This window comes from Poecile atricapillus, chromosome 1 (assembly GCF_030490865.1).
Source record: "Poecile atricapillus isolate bPoeAtr1 chromosome 1, bPoeAtr1.hap1, whole genome shotgun sequence".
Classification (NCBI taxonomy): Eukaryota; Metazoa; Chordata; class Aves; order Passeriformes; family Paridae; genus Poecile; species Poecile atricapillus.
Window position 1 is genome coordinate 73,615,311 of NC_081249.1, and position 23,342 is coordinate 73,638,652.

Consider the following 23,342-nt stretch of genomic DNA (forward strand, 5'->3'; position numbering starts at 1 on the left):
ATCACCTCTTTCAGTTTGTACCCATTATGCCTTGTCCTACCACTACAGTTCCTAACAGAGTCTCCCCTCTCTGGCTTCCCTGTAGGCCCTCTTCATGTATTGAAAGGTTGTTACAAGTTCTCCACAACAAATCTTCTCCTCCAGGCTTAAGAGCCCCAACTTTCTCAGCCTGAAATAATTCACCGTAATTTTATTTCTCCATCTGCAGTTCAACCCTGAATAAAGCTCTTCTTCGATAGAAAAATTTCAAAGGACATTTTACAAAGTTTTCTATTAATACGGTGAACTAGTCAGACACATACGTTGGAGAGACACAGCAATTTATGGTGCTCCCGCCAGCACAGGGCAGAGCTGCATTAGAGCTGTTGGAATGGAATCAGGACGAAATTACTTCCGAGATGTGATTATAACTTCCAGACCAAGAAAAATAATAATTCTCGACTATTTATTCAGGAAAACCTTAAAGGAGAATAAATAGGAAACACTGTCCTGTTGTTCCCTCGTGGAAAAGTTGCCGCTTTGCATCCATTCCGCAAAACTACGTGCTCCTGCAGCGGCGGGATGCGGCGCGCTTCACGGAGGGGCTGCCGGGGGCCGAGCGGCGCCCGGGCGGAGCGGCGAGGCCGCACTCGGGTGCCGCGGGGCACCGGGCACAGACGTGGCGGGGCTTGCCCGGCGGGAACCGCGCCGCCAGCGCCGTGGGGGAACCGCAGCGGCCCCCCCGTGCGGGCGTGTGCTCCCCGGGCAGCGCCAAAGCGAAGACCGCGCAGAGCGCTCAGAGCATCACCGGACTCAACCGCGGGCCGCGAGCGGCGGGACACCAGCACGGGGCCGGCGACCACTCCAACACCAACGCCGACTCCGGTTCCGGCTCCGGCCCCGACGGCGGTGCCGCCTCTCTGCTCCTCCCTGCCCTGCCCTGCCCTGCCCTGCCCCGCCCCGCCCCGCCGGGCTGCGCTGCCTTCGCTCCGGAGGGAGTTGGCAGCCCGCGCCAGGGCGGTTCCGAGCGGTCCCGGCTCCGGCTGTCGCCGTTCGGGGACACGCGCGTCCCGCGGTGCCGGCGTGCGCGGTCCGCCCGGCGCTCGGCCATGCTGGTGTGGCTGCGCGCTCCGCGGGGCTCAGCGCTGCCCGCCCGCCTCCGCCCGCCCGCCCGCCGATAAGCCAAGCCATGACCGCAGCGCCTCAGGGGCCAGATCTCAGTTTTCTGAACGAGGAGGAAGCCAGGGCGATTTTCCAGGTGCTGCAGAGGGACGCGGAGCTCCGGCGGGCAGAGAAGGACAGAGTCAGGTATCGGCTTTCACCCCGGTCCTGTCGGTGCCCATCGCGCCCGCGCGGAGGTGGAGGGCGCGGAGCGGGGTTTGCGGAGGGCGCTCGGCCCCAGCCCGGCGGCGCGGGGAGACAGGCGCTCGTCCCGATAGGGGGAGCGGGAAAGGGGGTGCGAAGCGGGAAAGGGGGCGCAGAGCGGGAAAGGGAGTGCAAAGTGGGCGCCCCGCGGGGAAAGCTCTGCGCCGGCCAAGGCGGCGCGGGGCTGCGGGGCTGGGAGAGCCGAGCTCCCGGCGGTCCTGCCGGGGCATCGGGGCATCGGGGAGCGCCGGTGCTGGCTGCCGCCGGAGCCGTCCGGCCGGGCACCTGAAGCATCGGGACGTTTGGGGAATGCGTGTTGTGACAGAGACTGCTGTGAGTCACGGCTGCGGCTCCCCGTGGCACCTCTCCTTCCCCGGGGAGGAGGAGGAGGCTGCTTCGGTGCTTCACCGTGCCGCTGGCATGGGGTGTGGGCTAAACACCGGTACCCGGGAGACCACGGCGACGGGGAAGTTGTGCCGGACTTTGCAGGGAAACGTGGCAGCTCTGCGGCTTTTGAGTCGATCCTGGCAGCTTTTGGAAACAAAGCCAGGCGCTCACCCGCCTGAAAGGTAGTTCACAAAACTCTTGAAAGTGACTTAATTGAATTCTCTCTGCCTTATCAAGATATAGGGCACCTCGACCTTGCTTCTAGCTCATATTTCCCCTTTGTGCTGCAAACATCAAAGCTATTTATGTTGATAGTGAAAGCAAAAGTCGAGGAATTAATAGAAATTATGCTGGAAAATGAGCCGTTTATTATTGAAGGTTATAATTTCTTCCCGCAGGTATGACTTTTGGCACATTGTGAAGTGTGAGGCAGTGTCCTCTCAGATTTGCAAGTGGGCACTTTTCACAAGTAACGCTTTCATGTAAGATATGGAGGGAATGTTAATGAGTAACATTTGCGTCAAGTGGATTTTTGTACTGTGTATTTTTCATTTCAGTAAAGTGGATTTTATGATGAGCATGGTTAAATATTATGTGTCAACAATGACTTACATTTAAAACTTGTCTCGATCTTCTGTGCACATGAACCTGGACTGAGTTAAGTTTGGAAATTTCTTTCTTCCATAATGTGGTATTACTTTTCTCTTTCTGATTAATTTCTGTTCCATGTGTCTTATTATTAACCTCCCATAAAGGAGAAATATTTTGCTGGTTATAGGGAATTACATGGCTGAAGAGCTGTAAGTTTAAATCTCTAAAGTTTTTGGGACTAAAGCTGAACCAAATGCATTGAAACTTCCAATGCTATAGAGAGCCTTGTGAAGCAGTTGCCTGCTCTTGAGCTCAAGGCTTTCACCTGCCGCCGGAATTTGTATTTGTTTCTTCATCTGTGCACTTAGGACTTTGTGAATAGAAAATGTTCTCTATGTGAAAGCTGTCAAAATAAACGTGGCATAACAGGATGCTTTACTGAGATGTAGTCTGTTTAAATCTCATCTGAAGAGGCATTCACAAGTTGGCAGAAGGTAGGTGAAGTGTTTATGGCCAAGGCGCCATACTGAAAATCTAGGTTAAACCCTGTATCTGTCAAAGGTATGTGTCCTTGGGCAAGTGTCCTAATCTCTCCTGGACCTAATAAAAGTACTTTCTTTCTCACTCCACTTGTCTACCTGGTCTTATTTAGACTGTAATCTCTTCAGGCCAGAAGACTCCCATCAGGAGCAGACAGGTTCCAGTCTGTGTGGTGTTACCCTGTGCTACTATAATCAAAGTAATAACAGTGATCACCCTGGAGGGCCAAATCTTGCAGTTCCTATATGACCACAGTGAGCTTCAGAGGCTTAAACAAAATTGCATTTGTTCCCCTTTGTCCCATATACCTGCCTTCTTGCCATTCTTATTACTATTGTTTTGATAATTAACTTCATAGATTTTTTTTTCAGTTTAAAAGTTTTAAAAGAGTGCCTGAGAATTGTGGCCGCCCGCTCCTGGGATATTTTCAGGAGGTGATTTTGAAGCTATTTGACTGATGCTGTCAATCAGACAAGACATATAGGAGATGCTGTAGAATGGAAGGAACTATTTCATTAAGACATTTTTTGTAATACAAAGACTTTTTGCACAAAGTTAGTGAAGTGAGTTGCCCTTCAAACTGCTCTTGAGCATGGTTTTGGAAAGAGCTAGTTGGAGCTGGGTAGGGCCAGGGAGCAAATCAATGACAACCAGCAGTCAGTAACAAATTGGTAAAGTGTTTTCAGTGACCATTTATATTTACAATATAGCATGTTCCTGTATAGACCAATCTAGACTGGATTGAGAGAGGGAATGAAGCATTTGTTGGCAGACCAAAGCTGATCTTGTCCACATTGTTTGATGTCATACAAGCAAGCACATAGCTGTTTGCCAGTCTCTTAAAAGATCAATGAAAAATTGAAATTCATTCCCAGATATGACTCTAGAATCCAAAAAGCAGGAACAAGCTACATTTGTTGTACTGGAAAGTGATGAAATGTACTGAAAAATGATGAAATAAGAAATAAAATCGAAGATGAATTCTGACATTCTCTGTGGTTTATTGTGACTTCCTCAAATGTGTTGAGCTTGCAATTGTTTCAATTCCATTGAATTTGCAATTCCCAAATACATTTTTTTTTCTTGTTGCTTACCTACACCGGGCAGAACCAGATCTTTCTTCATCCAGTCAGCCCATGCCTTTGTTAAATGAAGCATAAATGGGGATATTTCTGATGCCCCAGCACATTTTCTTGGCTCCCTTAGCAGCTTTCAGACCTCTAAGCTTGCCTGGGACACCTGTCAGTGTAGCTTTTGCTTTTATACAGAAATGAACTCAATGTCCTGTTGGACCCTAGTTTATTCTTGCTGTGGGCAGGGAGCAGAGCTCTTGCTGTTTCCTGGCCTGCTGGTTCCCAGCACTGCATTTTTTTTTGGCCTGTTCTCTCCTTCCAGTGCCCTCTCGTGGCTCCTCTCAGCACCACCTTTGAGCAGCCACCACAAACCAGCCGTACCTGCCTCCTTCTCCATGAAAAGTTCAGAGAAGCAGCAACAGTCAACTTTGGTATAATTCATATGGCTGCTCACTGCTATATACACCGAAAATACTTCAGAAACTTATTAATCAAGCATTTAATAATTTAAAAGAAGAAATACGTATTAGTTTTGGACTTGGGTAACACTTGCCTTCAGATTTCTTTGTTCATTCAATCCAGTTTCATTCATAATACCAATTCAAATGAAATTTAATCTATCATAAATGTTAGTGTGGAAGAGAGATGGAATTTAGGGGTTTTATATACGTGTATTGTTCCATAATAGTATTTGCAGTATTAAGGCAGAAGTCAAATTCAGGTCATGAAATGCTATTTAATAAGCCTGATTAATGAAACTGGTGATTTTACAGATGCTTGTGGGAGAAGGTTCCTTGTCACAAATATTTCAGTTACAATTAGATGCCTAGGGGAAGACAGGGAGGAATATAGCATGTTCACAGTGCAGTATCGTGTTCAGATGGCTCCCCAGCAATTCAGTTTCCATAAGAACACAATGAATGCTTGCACAGTTATTAATACCACAGATCAACTTTCCTTATGTAATGAAATAGGCCTGAAAATCACAACATAAACACATTCAAGATACTATTTGGCTTATGGATTCAAGACTTCAGAGTGCACCCAGCTCATCTTAAGCTTTGTTCTGCAGCTGTTGGGGACAGAAATAAAAAAAAGAACTGACAGCTAATATTTGCACAGAGAGCTCCAGGTCCCAGAGGCTAAACAAACCTGTAGGTGCTTCTCTTTTCTGTCCTTTATTGATGAAGCGAATGGGCAGGGTGAAGAGAGGCTGACTGCCTTCCATCTCTTCAGGGTAGCACTTCAGAACCTGGCAGGTAGCAGAGGAACTGGGAGTCCTTGTAGGAAGTCTCAGCAGCATTAGGGCATGAAGCTATGGAATTCAGAGGTGGAGCTAATGCCTTTTATCTCCAAGGCAGCTCCTCCCCCTGCAGAGTGTGGAGAGGCAGACAGTGCCCAAGCAGGTGTCATTCCAGTCAGCTTTGGGTCTCTGATGTCTCATAGTGTCTGAGCACTGGGTGTTGAGATGCATCTCCACCCCTGGAACTGCATCAAGGCCCAGAGAAAGCATCTGAGTTGAGAAGAGCCAGGAGACATGGAGCCATCTGTTTAAAAGAGGCAGCAGGTAGGGGGATGTGGTATGGGAACAGGTAGCTGGTGTAGCTGCAAGTTGCCCAAAAATGAACAGTTGGAAGATAGAGTGGGAGAGCTATGGATAAATAGAAAGTGCATGTAAAAGGGCACAAAAGCTCTGTATTCTTTAATAATTTTATTTAGGAGACTTGGCTGTTTTATGTAATGCTCCTATTACAACTGCATGCAGTAGTCTTGTGCTGGTTTTGTTTATTGATCCTTGAGAAAAAGGGAAATACTGTCATCTTCACTTTCAAATGAGATATTGAAAACAACTGAGAGTCTGAGCCACAGAATGGGGAAATGAACCTGCCTCCCCTAACAGCAATTTACTTTCTAGATCGTGTTTTGAGAACTAAATATGCATATATTATTTAAGGAATTTTTCTTTTTTTTTTTTCAGTAGGAAGAATAGCAAAAAAATAATTGCCAGCTCTAGAACATATCTGGCACATAAGCCACTGTCTGTGAGTAGGAAATGAAAAAAAGAGGAAAAAGAAAGGAGCTTTTGGGAGAGGAGAGCAGTCATTCCATTTGGTTTAATTTGTTTTGCTCTTTTTGGTTGGTTTATACTTTTGGGTGGGGGTTAGTAGATTTATTTTGCAAATGACAGTGAGAATAGACAGCAGCAAAGCAAAGGTTTATTTTAATTTACCCTCAAATTTGAAGATGAAAAGCATATGAAATTAATTGGGAGGTACAGTCAGCACCACTCAGTGCTCCACTCTTGCTGACCCATTAACAACATTTGAGTGTTGTGGGAAAGATGAATCCCCTCGTTAGACTGTTGTAGACAGTCTCTACAATAAATCATTTGGACATAGTTACTTGTTACAGGCACACAGCTGTTCTTACTGCCTCACGGCAGATCATTTACTGAATTCATTTGTTGCAAGTAATTCCTTACTGTATTCTCTTGACTGACATTTGCTCTCACAGGTCTGGCAGTGGAAGGTGGGAATAAAATCCTGTGTTGGAAATGCATTTTTTCACCTTCTTCTCTTGGGAAGACATTTGTTGCAGAAGTGCAGACATACTCAGTTTTGTATTTGAGCATATTCATACTTAATGCTTCAATTATACTGTCTTGCTTTCAGTTTGAGGGGTCTGCTATTGCAGACTATATTTTGTCATATTCACAAAAGTAGTCCTGTTTACCTTCTTGGAGACCAAGAGTAACTTCTTGGGTGTTAGACATCTAGATCTGGAGCTCAACTCCTCATAATTACAAAGAATTTTTAAAATCAGCTCCAAAAGACATGAGCTGCATGGGTGAGGAGAGCAGACAGGATACCAGGACAGCACTACTTTGGTATAGTTGTTCCAGTGGAGCTCCCTCCCTGGACAAAGCATTAATAAAGAAATTCTTTCATAAGAGATACTCCACCCAGGAATGTTTCAGGGTGCAAGTGTTCTATTGTGTCTTGTTTGCAGAGGAGATACTATTATTACTTACCACTGATACTGTGCCACCAGTGTGTTTAGTGGTTTGTAAACACTAATGAAAATAGGTCCTTGAAGCCCTGAAGGGCTAATATGCTAAAGAAGTGCCAATAGAAGCGGAAATGGCAAGGAAGACTGGGATTTAAAAACCTTTACTTGGTTTGGTAAACAATTACTCTCATAAGAATCCCATTTTGGGACTTCCCTTGTTTGATTTGGGGTACTGTAACCAAATGCAATTGGTAAGTTGCATATCAAGTGTTTTCCTCATTGTGTTTTTTAATAGTCCTGTCTTATGGTGGGGTCTAGGCTCACAGACTGGGGCTTCACAGAGGGCGGGAAAGAGAAGTAGAAATGGCCAGGGGCAGGTAGACACTGTATGTGCCATTTTCTCTGTTGGTTTTTACTCTGTCCATCTAGGCTAACTAGACCAAAGTCTGTGATGTAGCTCCAGTTTTGTATCTACAGAGCAGAGTCTGGACCAGCATTGTTTCCAGGTCCTTTCATAGTGAATTAATTTTAGTGTCAGTCCTTTCCTCTGAAGACTTGCACTTGGTGTTTGAGGGCAGGGGGTTTCCTACGGTCTGTGTGGTGGCAGAAGGAAGAACCTTTTGCAGTGTGTAATATTTGGAAGAGCCTGTCTGTAGGGCACTGAATGTATTTCTTCTTTTGTCAGGTTACTGAGGCAGTGGTGGCTCCCCACGGTTGCTCCCCGCCAGGCTGGCAGGGCAGGGCCTGGCCACCAGGGCCTGTCCCCGGTGACACAGACGGGCACCCCAGCAATGGCTGTGGTGGCGTGGCAGGGCCGGGCCAGGCTGTGGGACTGAGTCAGGCCAGCTGGGACAGCTGGGTCCACCACGGTCTGCTGGTCATGAGGCAGGGCTAGAGTGATGGTGCAGGGCCACGGTCAAGCCGAGAAGCCATGTCAGGGTCAGGCCTGGTGACAGTGCCCAGGGTCAGCCGTGGCCCTGTGATGGCCAGGCAGGTCAGGGGTGAGGTGGCCAGGCTTGAGACCAAGTTGGTGTCAGCCAGGGAAGAGAACGGGCACAGAGACAGAGCTGGGGATGCATCTGGGGCTGGAACTGGAGCACGGCCCAGTGGGACAGCATGCACTGAAACACAGCTCCATGGGGAAGGAGGGCTCGCCCATGCTGAGGCCTGTGGCTGTTGTCTTCACAACACCTTTCTCTAAGGACACCCAGCTCTGGGTCCAGGGCCCAGGCAGCCAAACCTACAGGAGCAGGAAGGACTCTCTCTGGGCACTCTCACCCATGCTCATTCAAACACAGGCCTTATGCCAGGTCTTTCAGACTGTTGAGACTAATGTTTGCATTTTCAAGTGACCAAACAGTGTAAAAGTGAAAATCACAAAGGCTATTATTGTTATTATTGAGTTCACTTTCTGATACCACTAGGGCTGCCTAAGGTAAGATGGTGTTGAAATTGATGAGATTTAAGCAAAGATTTACTGTTAAGTTGTACGAAGACATTTTCCAAGTCCAGGCTTAATAGTAAAAGTAGAATTTCTTGAACTCTGTCTATATAAATAAATTGACCAGGCTGTAGGAATAAATAGACACAGCAGAGCAAATTAGCAAGACTGTCTACTACTATGGAGTAGACAGTCAATATGGGAAGTTATTCCAGAATAGCTAATGCAGAATGGTCTAATTTTTTCAGGTTTTCCATAGACTTGTGACCCAATTACAGTGTTGTGCACCTTGTAGGAAGTCTGCACACTTCCCAGGTTTGACCTTTCCAATAGTAATCTCTATATTCTCAACACCCTCTGTCTCCTCCACAATTCAAGTGCAGAAGTTAAATTAATAATTGACATTAGTTGGAATTGGAAATTGCCATTAGGTAGAAGAAGACAGCTTTGCATACTAAGCAAGCAGAAAGTCATTGAGGTGCCTGTATGAGAAGAGAATGATTTTCTCATGCTGACAGCTTCTACACATTGTGTCCAAACACTTTCAAGTCCTTGCATGTATTTCAGAAATCATAAATTGGTTATGCCAGTAATTCAAAAAAGTGTTTCTCAGAAACACACCTGATTCATATTCAGAGTGTCTGCCTATCTCCCCATGAGTACTGGCACAGCTGTGCTCCAGTGGTGTGCTCAGGTTACAAGTGTCACATACACCTGTCAAAGGCTGCAGCACCTGCTTTATGTAGGGAAGCCCAAGGTGCTGGAGTTTTGCTGGACTTGATCCCTGATGTACTTCAAACTCCTGCGTCTGGATAGACATACAGCACTTGCACCTCCTGCAGACATGGCTCTCAGCCTGGCTAACAGCTGGGAGCAAAGCTGCTTGGGCTGGGTGTCAGGACTTCAGCTGATGTTCACTGGTTTCTGTCAGATACTGTTCTGATGGCATCTGAAAATTGTTACGTGTGTCCATCTCCTTTTCTTCTCTTAAATTTGGGTTTTGTCAATGGTTTGTGTATACTGAATTTAATAGTCCTTTAAAATCTTTTTTCTCTCTGAATCTAGCTTTCAAATCAAGTGGAGTTTGGCCCACTGGAGTTTTGAATTTTGAACACAGAGACCCCATTTTCTTTTCTGTTCCAGAAATTTAATACAGGACTATGTAAACTAAGGCCTGACCTCAGTTTGGTCTTTCCTGTACTTGTTTTAAATTGAAAAATTACTTATTTTCTTGGAGCTTACAGTCTGAAAAAATTCTTAAGTATTTAATGCAAGAAATTCATTAAAGCAGGTAGGGAAAATGGGATTTGTTCTGAGGACATGTGCATCTTAAAGTTCACATGAAATTTATTTCTAATCCTTCTTTGCAGCTAAATTATTATGTTTACAGTGTTAAGTATAATAAACTGTTTTTAAACGTCTGTGTTTTAAATTCTTAACTGAAATTATCTTCTTTTTCTCAGTCTTATCTCAGAAATAAATAAATCCATATAGTGGTACTGTATTAACTGTGAATAAACACATCAAAACCACAAAAGCTAAGAGTAAATGATGAAAATTACAGTATGTTTATACTTTACAGCATATAAATTACATACAATTTATTTAGTTGTTGGAATAATCAAGGAATTGTAACACTCTGCTTGCCATGTCTTTGGATTTTTAGATCAGTAGGGATGTGAGTGCAGAAAGCTGCAGTCAGGAGAAGCTGCAGCAGCATGTCTGGTGTGCTCTGCAGTCTATTTCTCCATTATAGATTTGTGTGTTCTTAAATGCATATTTATATGTGTATATTTGTGTGCTCTTTAATATATGAAAAATTATACATATGTAAATATAATATTTTAAGGTATTATTATACTATAATATTTCAATTTCCAGTGGAAGAGTTATTATAAATTATGAGAGTCTAAGGTACTATAGAAGAGGATCTCTAAGTATATATTACATACATGTATATGAGCATTACACTTCCAGATGAAAAACACCCACTGTGTCTACTTTTAAAGCTTTCATTAATGCTTTTGACCTCTTTCCTTAATTTAAAGCAATGTAAATGAGGCTTTTGTAGTGTTACAGTAACACATAAACTGTGTGCAAGTACACTGACCTGTCTCACTTCAGTTGTCCAGAACTGTAAACTCTGCTCGATGTGAGACTCTGCACAATTATCTGAGATTTCAAAGGTGTTTTTTGAGAGCCCTAGGCTTCAGGCTTAGCTCTGTACAATCCTGTTTAGAGCCTCTCAATTTCAGAACGCTGTCCAGACCCACGGGCCATCATACACAAACCTGCTTGTAGGGGTGAGGGTATGCTTTTAATTTGAATCCAATTCCCCTCTTTCTCAGAGGTTCTCATCTGGCCTGTGTTTTGTTTCTTGTTTTTTGTTTTTTGGGTTTTTTTTTAATATTGTTTATTAGGAAAGGTTTTGCATTAAGAGAGCCAAACAATAACATGAGGAATAGCATCTGCATTGTATGTCTTTGTAAGGCAGTTAACTTTACAGCACACGACTGAGCTGTAAATTACTTGCAATAGACTGTCTCTTTGCATGCTATCAATATAAAAGTTGATTGTAATCAACTAGCAGCTCTACCCTGGCAGAGTAAATACGTCTGCTGTTAATCATTAGCTTCAGATTTATTGAGACCTGATCCTCAGCCTTTCAACCCATCATGTGGTACGCATGGTATACATCTTGTATTTCCATGTAAGATTTCTGGGACAGAAATTCAGGAGCTCTAAACTTAAACCTGGCATAAAGTGTTTTTGAACTGAGACTACATCTATGACTGCAAATAAATCAGAATCTTTACATGGAAAATTATACACATTGCCTCTGTTAGCATGTATTAATATTAATAGAAATTCCTATTAATGAAGTAATCTCATTAGACACATTAATTTCTACCATCCAGAAGCTATGTGACACACTTGAAAGATGATAGGTGGCTTTTCTTTCCATTGCATCATGGGTTTGTTTTGTTATTACCATATAATATTGGTAGGTAGCTTGCAAGTATTAACAGCATAGTGAAATTACACCCCTTTTCTAGACTGTCATTTGTAGCCTACAGAGACATTGTAACCAATCGATAAAACAGTCACAGAATAGAGCTTTCCCCGGTTTTGTATGCATTGCGAAGGGGGTCAGCCCAAGCTGGAGAGTCACCAGAAGCTGTGACATTCCTAGTGGTATTCCATCTCATTCGCTCTTAGTGACCAGCTGCCCAAAGGACTAAAAGATTTCATTTTCTACGTATGTATAACCGCTAAAAGATCTGTATTTACAGTCTTTTCTGTTTGTTCTAGCAGGGCTGAAATGATGTTTTCACTGTAAACACAGGGTAGCTGTTAAAGAAATCGTTTCATGTTAAAAGTAATGTTTTGAGGCATTGTTACACCTTGAGATGCATGATTAATCATCCTCTGCTCCCGTGATCTCAGTTTTCAATGCTCTGTTTTGAAAACTTAACATTTTGAAGACAGCCATTGAGCTTCTCATTTCAGAGCTTTAACTGAGAGCTTCTGATTCCTGAGCTGCCAGAACAGAGAGGAGTTATGTAGTCAGCTTGAGAATTAACCTTTGTTCTTGCCCTTACAACATTTCCTAGTTTCCATTTCAAAGCAAAGTGTCTTTCCATGCTCTTGCTCAGGAAAGCAGACAAAAGCTTCAAGGGGAAAGGAGTGTTGGACTTGATGAAGGAAAACAGCAGCTAGTGTAAGTCAGTGCTTTAATTTCACATAGTTTAATAGTTCACATGTGAGAAGTTAATGTTTTGGAGAAAACAGAGGTACCTTTTGGTGACTGTACAGAGGGTGATGAAGTTAAAGAAGTATTGACACAAAAGTCATTGTGACTTGTAGAGTGGAAGCATTCAATGTCCATTGGGAGTCCAGTGTTTCGTGTATGCTCATAGTCTCACTGTCTTTATGGATTGTGTGTCATGAATGCACACGATGCCACCGGATATGGGTATCTCAAAGCAGGTGATCAGCTCTAATTTGAAAGAATAAATTTGTTGAATAGAAATAGTGTAATAATGTCAGATTTTGTGATTTATTCTACTTTTTAATTAAGAAGAGGAGAGGTGGAAATGGAAAGGGTTGCTTTAGTAAAGGCAAAATATGTTTTGCCTTTAGCTCACATATTCCCTGACTGTATCCCAGACAAGGTGCAGTCTGGGAGCAAAAACAAGAGATGAATTCCCTTTTTACTTTCTTTTGCCTTCTGTCTCTTGGTTTTGCACATTACTGGAATCTAAATATTTAGGGGTAATTATGAGCTCATCATGCGACCATTAAAGTGGAATTGAACACATATGCCATACAGTTCAGTGCTGGGCACCCCTGTCCTTCAGGTGAATGTTTCGTGGCACTTCAGTTGCTCCTTTCCATTCAGGGGTGTCACCACTAGGGGACTCTCCCTCCCGCAGCCTGACCTGGTGCCTGTTCAGGAGAGTTAAAGTCCTTTTCCATTACATTTATTGATGTGTGGGTCAGTAAGAGACACTGAACCCACACACTCTTTGGTCTGCATTGTTGTGCCACATCCTCTTTGCCCAGGCACATCTTTGGTTCTATCGGTCGCATACTCAGATAAATACATCCGAGGGCAGCTAAGTGGGTTAATGGGCATTATAAAATGAAGACATAGTAACAAAAATGACAGAAGGATAAAAAGGGTGAACACTTAGAAAACTATTATTTTAGAGGAAGAGAAAATTAAATTTGAGCCTTTGATTGGCAACGACCTAGCAGGTTAGATTCAAGCATTATTGGCAACACATTTTGTTCATCAAAATAGAGGAGACCTTGACTTTTCAGAGAATTACTGAAGAAATTCTTAATTTTACAAATATCAAATTAAAAAAAAGGTGAATTCTTGGTTAGATCTTTTTACATGTTCTTGTAGTATGTGCAACCAAAACACAGGAGTCTTTTTTCCTCTGTGATTCATCCACATGTGCATAGTGTCTTACATGTAATAATGAGGCTGACTTGGTTCATTTTTATTAGCCAAACAGACAACAGTAAGAAAGAAAAATAAACAAAATGTGCTTTAACGTGAGTAGAAGTATACCAGCTCCCAGGAATAAAGACTGCCTTAGAAAACAAACCTGTTTTGCGTCTTACGTGCTAAGAAAGTTTGTTGTTTTTCTTCCTGGTAGGATTAACCTGCCACAGGAGCTTTTCTGGCACCTTGGAAACCATAATGTTGTTGTTATTGTTATTATATGTTTCTAGGAAATGACAGATAACAATTTTTTTTTTCAAATTACTTCAGCTGTGGCAGCCTTTGCCTCTGTCAGTAATACTTCTTTTCCCTTTTTTTTTCTAAATAAGATGACAACTTAGAAGTATGTCTTTGAATTATTTTCATAAAATCCAAAGGAGCTATAAGTAAAAAAATACACTTGCATATATGTTTGTCCTAGTTTGGGACAAATTTGGAAGGGAACTTTCAAAAGGATGTTCCCTAAAGGGCAAAATTCAGCGGCCCTTCCTCTCACCTGTTTGGAAAATAAACCTCTTTCAAGAAAAGTGGAAAAAACTTTATTTAAGAAGCAAAGCATTCACAAATACGAGAAAAAAATTAAAAATATTAAGCAATGGAACCTCTCGTTGTTCTGAAGAGATGGCAAATTCAGAGAGAGTCCTTTTGTAGTTCAGAGTACTTTTTGTGGGTGTGTCCTCTGCTTTTTCACAGTCTCTCCAGGGCTCGGGTCTCAGCGCAGCTTGGGGGGGCCTCTGGACAATAGTCCTGGGGTTCCCGGACTGAGCAATGGCTGGACAGTTCCAAAAAAACCCTTCTGGCCTCAGCTAATGAGAGAAAAACCAGCGAAAACAGCAAGGGAAAACTCCCTGTGTGTCTGCGGAGCGGAGAACTCCGAGAGCACTGCTAATCTCTAGGTTTTGAATACAGCCGTGCCAAAAATCCCACCGCTTTTCCTTCTCCCCCACTGTGCTCTCAGATCTAGTTTTAAAGGTGCAGAACTTATTTCTGGGCTAAACAGATGAATGGGGAGACAATCCAGCATCATAAAGTCACCCCAGGACAGCGTTTTAGAGCTACTTGTGGCTGTGAAAACAGCCAGAGTTTTCTAGAAAAATAGCTGGTTATAGAAATGATGGAGTTGTACAGTTCACCAGTGTAGCACAATGTATAAAGCAGTGAGAAGGGGATAAGTTGAAGTTAAAAAAAAAAAAAAATAGGAAAGAACGGGTTCTTCAGGCATTGTTTTTTAACATCTCTAGCCTTTTCTTCCTTACAAAGCAAGGAATGTGAACAGAATAAAGAGAAAAGCTTGGTTTAGGTTACTGCAAGTCATCTGCCCTGCTGTATTTTTCATCTAATGCTTTCAACACTATTTTTATTTGCAACCCTTTCAGTCTTTAGACACTGAGAGCTTTGATCCAATGGGCAAATTTGATCTGCTTATTCTTCACCTGATGCAATTCCTCATTCTTTGTAGTTGCTGTTTATTTGTTCTCTTATGAGGTGTGTGTGGTAAGAGTCCTTTAGGGCCAAATCCTTCTCTGCTAAATTCAGTGTGAATAATAATTTCTGCTTTAACAAAAATGGGATTGAATCCTCTGTCCTCTGCAAAAAACAGTGTTGTCCCAAAATGTCCTATTTGGCAATTCAGTTTCTACTACCTCAAACACGTGTTCCTCTTTATATTCAGAGTGAAGATGGTAAGGAAAATGCCTTCCCTCTTACAGTAGCAATTAAAGTGTCTTTTTATCCTAACAGAAAGTGGAAGGGGAGGCTACACATCTATTGACAGTGTTTATGATAACCCACATGAAAGTCTAGAGCATACAAATATTTAGGTTAACTTTGCCCTGGAGATGTCTGTAAGAAATACTGGGACATCCTTGTGCCAATAAGGAAGAGATGTTTTTAAAAACAGTGCAAAGAAGTTGCTCCTGAGTGATTCATTAGTTTAGATGCTGTGTAGAATAATAGATGGGAAAAGATAATGAGCGTGTGAGGTCATTTAGGGTTGCTGCCTGCACTGGTTTGTGGATTAGTCTCCTGTAGGTAATGCTGGGAATGGATTTGCCTTCAATCCCGCAATAGTTAATAGATACTTTTCCCAGTCACAATGATATTGTCTCCTCTCAAAAGGTAGTGGCTCCAAGTGTACAAAATAGTTGTAGGCAAATGAGGAGTAAGGACAGATGGAGCAGACTGGGAAGCAGGATTAGTACATTTGGTTTAGAGGGCAGTGTTGTGACACTCTTAAAGTGCAGTGTCTCAATCCGTAATGTGTAATCCGAGTAACAATAGTGCTGCCTCTGAGGCAGGTTCATTGCAATACTGATTGCAGATACCATCTCCTGCTGTAATTGTTTCTTGAGATGGGCTTTCCTTCTGGCTCACAACTCTCGTTCATTAGTATCGTGAGGGGGCACGTAAACTTGACAGAGCAGCTACGTAGGGAAATGATGCGGTTTGGCTGGAAGTCATCGCGAAGGAGAAATACTTAATAGTCCTGCAATATTGCAACTACATATCGTGTCTCATACTCGTTAACTCTTATTCGTTACTCCAATAACTACATAGATAAGGTTCAATATATGGGCGCGTGTGTGTGCATAAATATGCACAAGCAATTTGAAGGATTTATTTGATGAGTTGGGCATGACAGCACAATTCAAAAGCGGCATATTCACAGATAACGACTACATAGAATGCCACGCATGTACCAGTAAAGACTTTACAGTGTTTAAGCATTGAAGTCAGGGTTGAAGTCAGTCCGTTTCTCAGTGCGAGGCATGTTCGTGCAGTGCTTGGTATGGGCGACGTCAGAGTGATTGCGGGGTTTTTCTATTTCCCTTTGCTCTGGAATGTGTAAATGTGCAGCAAATAGCTGTTTCTCTGTCCGTCCTGTCGCTTCCGGGCCGCGGGCGCTCGGGTGGTGGCACAGCCGCAGGAGGGCGCCCGGCGCCGCCCGCCGCTGTCCCGGGAGCGGCGGCCCCGGTGCCTCGGCCCGCGGGAGGAGCGGGCCCGGCTGGGCGCTGAGGGCCGGCGGGCCCGGCTCGTAACACGGGCTCTCCGCTTTCGGGACTTCAGCAGAACCGCCCGCCTTGTCTGCCAGGCAGTCTCTGTGACTGCAGCCACTGCCCAAGCTGCTCATGCCTTTCTCTCTGTGCTTTTACTCCGCCCAGCGTCTTGGATCCCCTTCGGTAAGGCCACAGGAGTGAGGTCATGGAGTTGGCTCTTGAGAGCACATTGTTCATCCCCTCCTGTTCCACATCAGTGTTAGGCTGCGTTCCAGGCTGCACAATGCATTTACGGTGTTTAGTCACTCCCATGGTACGGTAATATCTCTGACGATTAACATTTTTGCCTTTGTAATAAGTTTATTTGGAATGGCTGGTACTCGTGCATGTGGCTGTGTAATCTTCTTCAAGGGAAATACTCATTTCCCAAAAATGTCTCCCTCCAGCCTTCCTGTCCATCAGACGCCACCAGGTGCGTCTAGGGACTAGTATGGACAGTGAACTCTATAAATTCCAGATCAAAATATATCCATTTCTACATTAGATATTTAAGTTTGTTCTGTGAAATCGTATTGTCTCAGATGAGTTTTTATTTAAATTGATAACTGAAGTAACTTATGTTCTCTGAGTGCATCTGTATTCCTAGACACAGATTTTTACCACTGATTAAGGAGGCAGATTTACATGAAAGCCTTGCTCAAACTTTAGTATTAAATCTCCGGGCTGTGCATGAAGTCTTGTTTTGTTGCCATCAGAATCAGTTGGGGTGTGGATTTGCTGTATTTGCATCTATACTTTCGACACTAATGTAATTTGAAAACAAGTTACTTTGCAAGTCCCTTGCACTCCTTTGCAACTGTACCTTGTTCTTTTCTGTCCAGCTAAACAATTCATTCCTATGAGATCTTGGTCTAAAACCTGAACCTTCTACTAAATACCTTCTTCAGTTGCAGCCACATGTGTGTAGCTTGCTCAGGCTGCATCTCAGTGTGTCAGAACATTCTTATTCATTATTAGTTGCCTCCATCCATGTTGAACACAGGCAGAATCACTATGCATCAAGGAAAGAGGAAAATGTGATAAACTTGTTGAACATGTTGCATGAATGTCTATGACCTGAATTCACAATTTACTCTTCTTTGCATGGAAAATGTGGACACCTCTCTGCCAGGGCATAGAGAAAAAAAAATCTTGAAAATAAAATAATAAATAAAAATAATCTTGTTATTGCTTCTACTTAAATGAGTGAATAAATATCTCAAAATTTGTTTAAATTTATTTAGAGTGTTATTTATTCTAATTTGATTATTGGATGAACTTAATCTTACTTTCAGTTAGTTTTAGAATGCGTATGGATTGCCTTATTCTTGCAAGGAAAAAAGATGCACTTCCTCAAGGAAGAGAATAATGCTAGCATCCACTTGATTCATCCACTTAACCTGGTACCATAATCTCATTTGTTAAACTGTAGAATGTTGCTGTCACTAAAACTTTTATGTAATTGCTGTGAATGTATCATCGTCATCAAAGTCAGTCTCGCTGACTTTGTAAAAGTCATTATATATAGAGATATACTGTAAATATTTAAATGAAGAACAGGGAGAGTTCCTAATGCTGGGCTGGTAATTCTTCCTTTTTTTTCCTTTTTAGCAAACTTCTGAAGAGAAAGAAGTCTGAAAAAGGTTTGCAGGGAGTGACTGGGGAATGGTTTGAAGAAATAAAAAGAAGAAAGTTTCAGAATTACAGTGATGTCAATAGAATGTTAAAACCACCATTAGAGCATCAGCTAAGGAAGAGCAAAAACACCAGTAAGTTGCATTTGTCCATTTCCTTATCTGTATAATAATGGTCACCAAACCAATGTTTTATGGCATGTCAGAGTGTAAAAGTTATGGAGTTTTGCACTGAGCTTCTCATATCATAGTTTTACCACAGTTATATTTTCAAAATGGGTATGTTTCCTTAAGCAGATTCTGTTAAAAGCAGAGCTGGGATTCACAACAGAAAATCCCTGATATTGTTATGCCATAGTTAGAATCATAGTATGGCCTAGGTTGCGAGGAAATCGGAAGATCTTCAAGTCCAGCTTTTCATGGGAAAGGGAACCTGGATGAGATTATTTAGCACTGTTTGTAGTCACATCTTGTAAACCTCTAGTGATGGGGTCTCTGCCATGTCCCTGAGGAGGCTGTTCCACTGATTAATTGTTCTCACTGTAAAAAAATGTCTTTATTAATTGAAATAAAATTGCTATAATTATAGTAAATACAGTGGTAGTTTCCCAATCAAAGCAGTAATGTCTACATTATACAAAAAGTTTGTGGTTTAAGCCCAGCTGGCAGCAAAGCACTACACAGCCACTCATTCTCCCACCTAAGGGAGGGCTAAAAGTGAATTGAGGTAAAGACAGTTGATAGATAAAGCAAAAGCCACGCACATAAGTGAGCAAAGCAAGGCATTCAGTCAGCACTTCCCACAGTCAGGCAGGTGTTCAGCCATTTCCAGAGCTCCATCCCATGTAATGGTGACTTGAGGAGACAAATGCCATCACTGTGAATGTCCCCCTCCCCTTCCCTCTTCTTCCCCTAGATTTTATACACTGAATATGATGCCATATGGTATGGGATATCCATCAGGGCGCCTGCCTCCTTGTGCAGCCCCAGCATTCTCATTAGTGGGGGGGGACCGGGGGGTGGGGAGGAGAGAGACAGAAAAGCCTTGGCTCTGTGTAAGCCCTGTTCAGCAGCAAGGAAAACATCCCTCAATTATGAACACCGTTCTCAGCACAAATCCAGAACATAGCCCCATATTAGCTACTATGGAAATAATTAACTATCACAGCCAAACCCAGCACATTCAAACTCCTTGTTCCATACCATTTATATCACACTCAGGTTCCACATTGTCCACATTATCCCCATTAACCACCCCACTGCTTTCATCTTGCCTCTGTTCCAGCTTAGACTTACCCATCTCCTGCAGTGTAGTCTCAGTGTAGTCTCTCTTACCTGCTCCAAGTAGAGCCACAGTCTCTCCAGGGATATACTTGCTGTGGCATGGACTTATCCACAGCCCCAGTCCATCTGAGGTGCACCTTTTCCAGCATGGCCTCCTCCATGGGCCACAATGCCTTCAGAAATGCACCTACTCCAACATGGCTTTACCCATGGCTGCAGTCCCTGCAGGGGAGTACTTGCTCTGTCGTGGTCTTACCCATGGCCACACACCTTGAGGTTCTCCAGCATGACCACATGCACAGCCACAGATGCTTCAAGGTGTACCTTCTATGGACTTCTTCTTGGCCACAGTCCCTTCAGAGGTACACCATAACCATGGCACATAACCATTCCACTCTAATAAGCACAGGAGCCTGTCAATCAATAGCTGAACAGCAAGAACAGTGATAAATTCAGTCTAGCACATTCCACTGAGATCTGTCGTTCTCTCAAACACTTCAAGCCCTACATTGGGCATCCTAAAGGACTCTTGTGGTTTAACCTCAGCCATCAACTAAGCACCACCCAGTGGCTCATTCAGGATGACCCTCATCAGGATGGGCAGGAGGCTAAAAGTGAGAGAACTTGTGAGTTGAGATAAAGACAGTTTAATAGGTAAAGGATAAGCCTTGCACATCAGGAAGCAAACTAAAGAATTAAGTTACCACTTTCTGTGTGCAGGCAGGTGTTCAGTTGTCCCCAGGAAAGCTGCACTCCATCACACACAATGGTTGCTTGGGAAGACAAACATTATCACTCTGAACACCCTCCCTTCTGTCTTTTTCCCTCAGCTCTATACTCTGAGCACAGTACTGTATGGTCTGGGATGTCCCTTGGGTCAGCTGGGTCAGTTGTCCCAGCTGTGTCCCCTCTCAGCTCCCAGTGCACACTGAGGGTGGGGTGAGAGGTGGAAAGGCCTTAACTCTGTGTAAGTGCTGCTCAGCAGTGACTAAAACATCCCTGTGTTACCAACACTGCTTCCAGCACAAGTCCAGAACATAGCCCATGCACGCAACCACAGAAAAAAAGTAACTATGCCAGCCAAAACCAGCACAAAAAAATTTGTTTTTTCCTAGTTTTCTTAAAAAAGCACCTAATGACATTTGGAATAAGTAGATGAGTTTGGGTGAGAAAGGTTAGAATACCCCAGTGGAAATTTTTTTCTGGTAACAGTGGGCTAAAGGCATGCCAGTGCTTGTGGGAGAGTGTCAAAGCCTGAAAAGTTGGTCTGACCAGGAAGCAATTTCTTGAGATCTCATTTCACAGGTTCTGATGCCCATCCAAAATGAACATGCACAAGAAACATGGTGTCTCTGTAAACAGCATGGTATTCTGTACTGTTTTTCATCTTCTATCCAGATAGAAGATACTATCCAGCATGATACATTCTTTTATTCCATTCACACTTCCGCATGTTTTTCATTGAGCTCTTCCTATTTGTGCTTCATAGCAACTGGAAGCAGAGTCATGTATTTCAAAGAAAAGTGAAACCTTAAACATTTTGCTGATACTAGAGACCTGCACAGAACAGATCTCAGTCTTTCCTGACCTTTTTTCCTCAACATCCCCTCTAGTCCTCAGCTACCTACTATTTTCTCTTTCAGAGATAGTCTGGTTGACTAAACTCTGTGTAATTGTTCTCTGGTATTTAACTTTGAAAACACCTGTTTCTGTTTCAGATCTGAAGAAGGGCTTGTGTGCCTCAGAGGCTTGTCTGATATTTTCAACTGTATAAGTTGGCTAAATAAAAGGTACTACTTCTACCTGCAAGCCTTGCTGTGTCTACATCCCTAGACCATCCTGGCTATGGCAGAGTGCTATTCGGATTCTCTTGATGTCACCTGCTCTGTCAAGTCAATGCCACCAAGAGATAAGGCTCTGAAAGGAGTAAAGAATGCAGCATTTTGAAGTACACAGAGATTGTCACTAGAGGAAAGGCCATGTATTACACATAGGATTTAAATTACATGACATGAATAATTTTGGACTATGTCCATAATGCTGCTCCTTGCTATTGTTATAAATGACACTTTGCTCTAATTTCTGGGTTTGCTTTCTCCTACAGTCATTGGATAAGCCATTTTCAGGCTGTTGTATTGTTTCAGGCATGTGTTGCACTAAATGGAAAAGAAAAAAGAAATCCTTGTTCCTGAGTGATGTCTTGTTTCCTCATATCCTCCAGTTCACTGTGATGTGGTGCAGGTCCTTCAGTTTCTTTCCCTTATCTATAAGCAATACTATTCCTCATCTTCCCATCAAGTTCCAGCTGCTTTTACAGGCAGACTGAGTTTATGCTCTATTAGAAGAAAACAAGTCATAACCTTCCTAAAGAAATCATTCACAATATCTTGCATTGAAAATACAGATGTGATATGCAGTTTGTAGCAGGAAAAAGAAGGTACCCCAGTGGCCACAGGAATCCCATTGTAAGGAATTCTATGATACAGAGGACACATTAGTCTGAGTTAGTGTTAGGTACTTACATTACAGTCAGGTCATTGTATATTCTGGGTTGTCACATTATATTTCTTACAAATGTAAAAAGAAAGCGAGTCGTGATTGTGGGTGCCTCAATTTTCAAATGTTTGATTTGCCTGTATTTTAAAGCAGGTATGATTTTCAAGTGATTGAGTGCTGATTATTTTGTGAAAAGCAGCCTCATGTATCTCACGTGCATCACCCAAAACCAATAATACCTCTTGAAACTTTAGACCTGTTTATCTTTCTCTGTCTTCTAGTTAGTCATTATAAACCAGTATGTCACACAGTCTGTCCAAAAATGTCAAAACTGGATTTTCCTGACATAAAAGGTAAGCAAAATAAATTTGTTTATGAAGACATAGCATTTATGTATATTTTAATACTGTGTTTATTAAGAACTTGAAACAAATTTACTTTTTATCACATTTTTAGATCATAAAGAAATAAAAATGTCGTCCCGCACAAATCCTCAAGCACAAAAGACCACTTCAGCTTCCTTTCTGGGGTTCAGATCACCTTTTGCTTGGCTTTCCTCCTTTAGAAAATCACGGAAAACTCAGACTCAGAAGCAAGCACGGTGAGCTATAATCAGAACATACATTATTTCCAGCTTTAAAAATGTCTATGAATTGTTCTGTGTTTTAGAACAAAGTTCTGAAGTTTTAGAAAACTTTGTTAAATTATTTTTCCGGTCTCTTGCTTTCCACCTCATTGGAAAGACTGGGCTTTTACTTGGTCCTGTAATGAGAGATTATCTATATTGTGCCAGAAGAAAGAGGAGTAAGTCACAAGTAGTAGGTAGAGTCTCTTGGCTAAACTTATTTTGTTGAGGTTTTGCATAAAGACTTTTAAAGTATATGAGAGACTGTAGACGTAGGAGCTGTTGCATCCTATTTAATTCCCTCCCAAGAGGACACGTGGGGATCTGGTGCCCTATGGCTGTGATACAATAGGAAAGCACAGCTTTCCCAAGTCATGGCAGAGAGTACCAGCCCCAGGCAGCTCTGCTGCATCAGTTCCCACCATTTCTAGCCCAGAGGCAGCTTAGAGGCAGCCCTGCAGCTTTAGCTCCAGCCAGGCAAACCGGACAGCTCTTGGCACTTTTGTCTTCTGTGCTTTGTCAGTGCTTTGATTTCAGTACTTTGGTTTGCTTTGGTTTTTGGTTCTGAACCAAAGATGGTTTCATATGCAGCTCTGGAGCTGCTGTTTGAAGAGCATCCTTCTTCTTTGCCATTCCCAGGACTGAAGGAGCTATTCAGAAGGAAAGGGGTGGGGGGAGGCTACAGTCAGGCTGGTTAGGCTATCTCTTCTCTCTTAACTTTTGTCCTGTATGGCTGTATGTCAGCAACACGTGAATAAATTCTTACTATTCTTGTGTGCATCTTAGGGTGATGCTTGGGACTGGCAATCACAGCTCGAGCTGCATTGTGCAGTGCTTTGAAATCTAAGTATAAAGGTAGCAAGATC

General features: G+C 42.8%; 1 protein-coding gene across 2 annotated transcripts in view; it reads left to right on the forward strand.

Annotated features, from left to right (window-relative positions):
- The first annotated feature begins 947 nt into the window (after positions 1-947).
- EXPH5 (exophilin 5) overlaps positions 948-23,342 on the forward strand; it is a 37,254-nt gene continuing 14,859 nt past the window's right edge. Inside the window, exons 1-4 of one of the 2 annotated variants that reach the window (XM_058829535.1) lie at positions 948-1,287; positions 18,049-18,206; positions 22,133-22,204; positions 22,308-22,452. In XM_058829535.1, the coding sequence (XP_058685518.1) occupies positions 1,169-1,287; positions 18,049-18,206; positions 22,133-22,204; positions 22,308-22,452 (494 nt within the window). In that variant the 5' untranslated portion in view covers positions 948-1,168. The remainder of the gene's footprint in view (positions 1,288-18,048; positions 18,207-22,132; positions 22,205-22,307; positions 22,453-23,342) is intronic. The other variant, XM_058829536.1, reaches the window with a different exon arrangement.